This window comes from Empidonax traillii, unplaced genomic scaffold (genome assembly GCF_003031625.1).
Source record: "Empidonax traillii isolate 1590-97213 ecotype Southwest subspecies unplaced genomic scaffold, ASM303162v1 scaffold1848:size55499, whole genome shotgun sequence".
NCBI classification, from domain to species: Eukaryota; Metazoa; Chordata; class Aves; order Passeriformes; family Tyrannidae; genus Empidonax; species Empidonax traillii.
In genome coordinates, this window is record NW_020957041.1 from 9,794 (window position 1) to 16,527 (window position 6,734).

Sequence of the window (6,734 nt, forward strand, 5' to 3'; positions counted from 1 at the left end):
TTCGGGGGGCAGATTTAAGGGGGGTCTCTTGGGGGGATCCCTTCGAGGACGGGAAGTTTCGGGGGCATTGAGGGGGAAGATTTAGGGTTTTTTTTTGCGGGGGTTCAGTTCGGGGAGGGGAGTTTCGGAGCGCAGTTGTAGGGGGGTCTTTTGAGGGGGGGCAGTTTCGGAGGGGGCAATTTTAGGGGGGGCTTTTTGGGGGGGACCAGTTGCGGGGAATCATTTTGGGGGCATCTTTTGGGGGGGGAGGCATTTGAAGGGGCTCCATGAGGGCGGGGGGGGCCGCGTTGGTGCTGCTGTTGCTGCTGGGGGTGAGGAGGGGCTTGGGAGGGGTCCCGATGTGGGGGGGTGGGTTTGGGACACCCCTCCGGGGAGGCGGCGGCTGCCCGGGGGGCTGCGAGTGCGACCGGGAGAGCGCCCTGTGCCGGGGGGGGTCCGGGGGGGTCCCCCGGGGGCTCCCCCCCCGCCTGGCAACGCTGTGAGTGACCCCCCCCTCCAATTTGGGGACCCTCCCCTTTTATCCCCTCTTCCCTTTGGGACCACCCCTAATGTGGTTTCCCTCCTGAGTCCCCCCTGCGACCCCCTCTCTTTGGGGGGCACCCCTAGAACCCTCCTGTGACCCCTCCTTGTGGATTCCCCAAAAACTCCCCTGCTACCCCTCCCACTCTGGGCACCCCCTTTCCCCCCTTTTTAGGGCCCCACCTCAAAAAACCACCCCTGGGATCCCCTAAAACCACCTCCCTCCATGGGAAAGCCCCTTCTGGGACCCCCCTTCGACCTCCCTCTTTTGGGGTGCCCCCTGAACCCCCACCCCGTGAGCCCCCAGTGGGGACTCCCCGGGACACCCAATGATCCCCTGAGGCCCCGCCCCTGCTGTGATGTCATCATTCGAAGCCCCTCCCCCGCATGGGATGGGCGGGGCTGGGCCCAGTTTCTGGCTGGTTTAGACCAGTTTGGGGCTGACTGGGGTCGGTATGGCCCAGTCAGATACTGGTTTGACCCAGTTTAGCTCCAGTTTAGGACTGACTTGGACCAGTTTAGCACAGTTTGGTCCCTGTTTCTCCCAGTTTAACCTCAGTTTAGCCCAGTTTGACTCCAGTTTGGCCCAGGTTGTTCCTGCTTTCCCTCAGTTTAGCCCAGTTTGACCCCTTTTTCCCCAGTTTAGCCCAGTTTGGTCCTCCCAGCCCTCCCCAATGCCCTCTCAGTCCCTCCCAGTTCACCCAGTTCCCCCAGGTCACTGGTTCGGTGGCACATCGAGGTCCTGGCCGAGGGCAGCTTCCGCCACACCCCGAGCCTGCAGCTGCTGTGAGTGACCCCAATGTCCTCAAAGTGTCCCCAAATGTCACCCCGTGTGTCCCCAATCTGTCCCCATGTCCCCAAAGTGTCTCCAAATGTCCCCAACGTGTCCCCAAATGGCCCCAAATAGCCCCAAATGTCACCTCTGTGTCTCTGAAGTATCTTCAGAGTGTCCCCAAAATGTCCTGAAAGTGTCACTAATGGCCCCAAACGGCCCCAAAGTATCACCAAATGTCCCCAAATGTCACCTCAGTGTCCCCAGATATCCCCAGGACATCCCCAAGGTCCCCTCAGTGTCCTCAGTGTGTCCCCAGAGGGTCTCCAAATGTCCCCAAATGTCTTCTGAGTGTCCCCAAATGTCCCCAAGGTGTTCCCAGGAGTTCCCAAGTGGTCCCAAAGTGTCCCTAAAGTGATCCCAAAATGTCCTCAAATGTCCCCAGGGTGTTCCCAAGAGTCCTGAAATGGCCCCAAATGTCACCTCCTTGGCCCTAAATGGTCCCAAAGTGTCCTCAAAGTGTCCCTGGGGTGTCCCCACAGGTTGGTCACCGCCGGGAGCTTGGGGACCATCGGGGACGGGGCCTTTGCTGGACTGGTGTTACTGGAGTACCTGTGAGAGGGACTGGGAGGGACTGAGGGGGACTGGGAGGGGATTGGGAGGGCACTGGGAATGGACTGGAAGGGACTGGTGTGGAACTGGGGGGACACTGAGGAGGGACTGGGAGGAACTGGGGAGACATTGAGGAGGGACTGGATTAGGATGAACTGGGCTGGACTGGGGAGACACTGAGGAGGGACTGGATTAGGATGAACTGGGCTGGACTGGGGAGACACTGAGGAGGGACTAGGGTGGACTGGGATAAACTGGGCTGTGCTGAGAGGAACTGGGGGAAGTGTGGAGGGACTGGGCTGTACTGGGGGGGAGATACCGAGCTGAACTGGTGTGAACTGGTGAGAACTGGTATGAAGTGGTACAAACTGGTATGAACTGGTGCCGCAGGTTCATCGAGGACAATGAGGTTGGGGCCATCGAACCCACCGCCCTGCGGGGCCTCCGGGGGCTCCTGTTCCTGTGAGTGACACTGGGGACATGGGGGACATTGGGGAGGATTGGGGACATTGGGGTGTCCTCAAATATCTCCAGGTGTCCCCATGTGTCCCCATGTCCCTGGTTGTCCCTAGGTGTCTCCAAATGTCCCCAGGCATCCTCAGGTGTCCCCATGTCCCTGTCCAGAAGGCTCCCCAGGTGTTCCCAATGTCCCCACTGTCCCCAAATGCCCCCACGTCCTTGTCCCCAAGTGTCCCCATGTTCCTGTCCCTGTGTCCCTGTCCCCATGTCCCCAGCTGCTTCCAGGTGTCCCCAAATGCCCCCATTTCCCTGTCCCCAGCTGCTCCCAAGCGCCCCCAAGTGTCCCCAAACCCTCCAAACCCCACGATGTTCCTCCAGTGTCCCCCTCAACGTCCCCAATGTCCCCCCAGGAGTTTGGCCAACAACCGCCTGGAGACGCTGCCTCGGGGGCTCTTCCAGGGACTGGAGACCCTGAGCCACCTGTGGGTGACACTGGGGGACACTGGGGGACACTGGGGACAGGGAGGGAAACTGGGAGTGTTGGGGGGATTGGGGACATCGGAGACGTTGCAGGGATTGGACGATGGGGCGTTGGGGACATTGGGAGATAGGGATATTGGGGGAACGCTGGGGATATTCAGGACATTGGGGGAGGTGTGGGGACAATGGGGACATTGGGGGATGGGGACATTGGGGGAATGTTGGGGACATTCAGGACATTGGGGGAGGTGTAGGGACTTTGGGGCCATGGGGGGACGCTGGGACATTGGGGACACTGAGGGGATGGGGATGTTGGGGGTGTGGAGATGGGGGGAATGGGGTGTGTTTGGGACATTGGGGACAAGGGGACAACGGGGGACATGAAGCACATGGGGTGGTTTGGGGGGCATTGGGGACATTGGGGGTTTTGGGGTACCTTGGGGACATTGGTGGGACATTGGGGGACTTGAAGGGATTTGGAGGATTTGGTGGCACGTGGGGACATTTGGTGGCATTTGGGGACATTTTGGTGACACTTTGGTGACAATTGGTGGCGCAGAGACCTGCGGGGGAACCCGTTCCGCTGTGATTGTCACCTGCGGTGGCTCCTGTCCTGGCTGGGGACAGTCCCCTCCTCCCCTGAAGCCACCGGGAGCTGCCACAGCCCCTCCCCCCACCAAGGGACCCCCCTCGCCCACCTGGATCCCCGGGACTTCCAGTGCCAGCGGGCAGGTGGGAACTGGGAGCACTGGGAGGGACTGGGAGGGGACTGGACACCCTGGGCTGGGGGTACAAACACACCTGGGGACCCCAATGTCCCCAAAGCATCCCCAGTGTCCCCAGAGTGCCCTTGAGGTGCCCCAAGAGCCTCCGAAGTGTCCCCAAGGAACCCGAGTGTCCCCATGGTGTCCCTGGGAGTGGCAGCAAAGTGTCCCCCAAAAGCCTCCACAGTGTCCCTGAGGGTGTCCCTGGGGTGTCCTCCTGTCCCTGGAGTGTCCATGGGGTGTCCCCACATCCCTGGGGATGTCTCTGGGGTGTCCCCGTGGTGTCCCTGGGGGGTGGCATCGGGCTTGTCCTCTGGGGTGTCCCCATGTCCCCAGGCATGTCCCAGTGCTGTCCCCATGTCCCCGGGGATGGCAGGGGGGTGTCTCCAGTGTGTCCCCACGCCCCTGGCGCTGTGCCTAGGCTGTCCCCACGATGTCCCCATGGCACCCCCACAGTGTCCCCCTGTCCCAGGAGTGCTGCCCGTTCCAGTCCCCGCCCTCTTCACCTCTGTACACCCATTCCTTCGCACAGGGGTGGCCCTGGCATGTCTCCATGTCCCTGGGGGTGGCATTGGGCTGTCCCCTTGGTGTCCCCATCATGTCCCTGTGTCCCCAGAGCTCCGGCCATTCCAGTCCCTGCCCTTCTCATCCCTGGGGGCCGAGTCCTTCACACTGGGGGGGCACCAGGGGGTGGCCCTGGCCCAGCCCTTTGCCGGCGCCTGCGCCCTCCTGGAGTGGGACCAACTGGCCGGGAGGTTCCAGGCCCCCACCATCATCAACAGTGAGTCTGGGGGGACCCCAAAACCCACCCTGGGTGGGGTGATCCCAAAATCAGCTGAGGGGGGCCCAAAAATGGGGTGAGGGACCTCAAAAATGGAGTAAAGGACCACAAAAAATGGGGTGAAGGACCTAAAAAATGGGCTGGAGGAGCCCAAAAATGGGGTGAGGGACCTCAAAAATGGAGTAAAGGACCACAAAAAATGGGGTGAAGAACCTAAAAAATGGGCTGGAGGAGACCAAAACCACCACCCCAACCCAAATGTCCCCACTGTCCCCATAGAGACATCCCCACCACCTTCATGTCCCCACTGTCCCCCATGTCCCCCATGTCCCCATAGCCTTGTGCCCACCATCCCGATGTCCCCATAGCCCTGTCACCACCATCCCAATGTCCCCCGTGTTCCCAATGTCCCCAATGTCCACATAGAGACGTCCCCAGTGTTCCCAACATCCCCAAAATCCCCAGTGCCTCGTCCCCACCACCCCAACATCCCCAACCCCTTACCCCCCATAACCTCGCTGTCCCCACAGGCTCCTCCCCCGTGGCCTGCCACCCCCTGCCCCTTGGAGGGTCCCTCCTGGTGGTGGTGGCCCAGCTCCGAGGCGGTTCCTGGGTCTGGCGCCGCTCTGGTGGCCCTGGGGCCACTTTTGTTCGCCACCAGAGCCTCGGGGCCGGGCGGCTGCGTCGCCCCCACGCCGTGGCCACCGCCCGCCTCGGGGGCCACCTGTACCTGGGCGTGGCCGACAGCTCCAAGGGGGGCACCAGCACCGTGTTCCGCTGGGGTGGGCGCGGCTTCTACCCCCACCAGACCCTGCGGGCGTGGCACCGCGACACCCACCTGGAGTTCCTGGAGCTGGGCGGGCGCCCGGCGCTCGTGGTGTGCTCGGGGGCCAGGAGACCCCTCGTGTACCGGTGGAGCGGGGGGGTCTTCACCCCCCACACCGACATCCCCCACGTGCCCGACGTGTACGCGGCGAAGCACTTCCGGCTGAGGGGACACGTGTTCCTGTGCCTCACGCGCTTCCTGGGGGACGCCAAGGTGGGGGGCAGGTCGGGGACTGGGCAGGGAGGATATCAGGGTTGTGTGGTTACGGGGGGCCGTCAGAATCATTCTGCTCTTGGGGGTCATCAGGGGTCCATGGGGGTCCAGCAACATCATGAGGCCATGGGGGACACCAGGGGTCATGTGGTTGTGGGGGATCAATGAGGTCATATGGTCTTGGGGGCCATCACCGTCGTGGGGGTCAGCAGGGTCATGCGATTCCATCATCGTCATGGGGCTGTTGGGGTCCATCATCATCACAGGGTTATGGGGAACCATCAAGGTCGTAGGTCTGGGAGGGTCACCAGGGTTGTGGTCATCATGGGGCTCATCGGGGACCATGGGAGGCCAGCAAGGTCATGAGGTCATGGGGGATACCAGGGTTGTGTGGTTATGGGGAGTTATCGGGGTTGGGTGGTCATGGGGTCAGCAGGAGTCCATGGGGGTCCACCAGGGTTGTGTGGTTGTGGGGGTACAGCAGGGTCATGGGGTTACGGGGGGTCACCAGGGTTATGTTGTTAAGGAGATCCATCAAGATCATGGGTCCAAGGGGATCCATCACCATCATGTGGTTATGGGGTGCCACGTCTTTCCTGTGACCCCACCACCCATCCTATGACCCCACCACCCATCCCATGATCCCACCACCCTTTCCAATCCATGCCACGGTCCCACCACCCATCCCAACCCGTCCCATGATCCCATCACCCATCCTGCTATCCCACTACCCATCCCACCACCCAACCCAATCCTTCCCACGATTCCACCACCCATCTCACAACCCCACCACTGCACACAGCCCAACAAAACCCAACACAACCCAACCCACTCTATGATCCCACCACCCTTCCCAACCCACCCTATGATCCCACCACCCTTCCCAATCCATCCCATGATCCCACCACCCAACCCAACCCACAATCCTACCTCCCACCCCACCCACCTCCCACCCCTGTCCCCCCTTTCCAGGTGATGCGCTGGGAGGGCTCCATGTTCCGGGAGATCCAGCAGGTCCCGGCTCGGGGGTCGATGATCTTCCAGCCACTGACCTTGGGTGGCCACCGCTATGTCCTGCTGGGCAACGACTTCGCCCTGAGCCGCGTGTTCCGCCTGGGCCCCGAGGGGCACCTGGAGCCCACCCAGGAGCTGCTGGTGCCCACCCCCCGTGCCTTTGTCCCTGTCACCGTTGGCCAACGGCACTTCCTTGTGGCCTCGAGCTTCAAAGGGGCCACCCAGATCTACTGGCACATCACCGTAGAGCTCGGGGCATGAGAGGACATGGGGACATCAGCCACTGTGTCCCCA

At 62.0% G+C, this 6,734-nt stretch overlaps 1 protein-coding gene across 3 annotated transcripts; it reads left to right on the plus strand.

Moving 5' to 3' along the window:
* Nucleotides 1-326: 326 nt before the first annotated feature.
* Nucleotides 327-6,706, plus strand: LOC114071109 (leucine-rich repeat LGI family member 4-like). Of its 3 annotated transcripts, XM_027908800.1 has the most exons (9): nt 327-478; nt 1,234-1,305; nt 1,834-1,905; nt 2,294-2,365; nt 2,773-2,844; nt 3,402-3,574; nt 4,223-4,387; nt 4,918-5,426; nt 6,399-6,706. In XM_027908800.1, exons 1-9 carry the CDS (start codon nt 339-341, stop codon nt 6,699-6,701), a joined length of 1,578 nt encoding a protein of 525 aa, XP_027764601.1. In that variant the 5' UTR covers nt 327-338; the 3' UTR covers nt 6,702-6,706. The 3 variants fall into 3 exon arrangements, with proteins under 3 accessions (XP_027764601.1, XP_027764604.1, XP_027764603.1); XM_027908803.1 differs by lacking the exon at nt 2,773-2,844; XM_027908802.1 differs by lacking the exon at nt 1,234-1,305.
* Nucleotides 6,707-6,734: the final 28 nt, after the last annotated feature.

Bases quoted from the DNA above. Each gene is read 5' to 3' on its own strand.
- LOC114071109 (XM_027908800.1), top strand. From the start codon at position 339: ATGTGGGGGGGTGGGTTTGGGACACCCCTCCGGGGAGGCGGCGGCTGC. The intron at 479-1,233 runs GTGAGTGACCCC...CAGTTCCCCCAG, and splicing joins CCCCCCCGCCTGGCAACGCT to GTCACTGGTTCGGTGGCACA. The intron at 4,388-4,917 runs GTGAGTCTGGGG...CTGTCCCCACAG, and splicing joins GGCCCCCACCATCATCAACA to GCTCCTCCCCCGTGGCCTGC.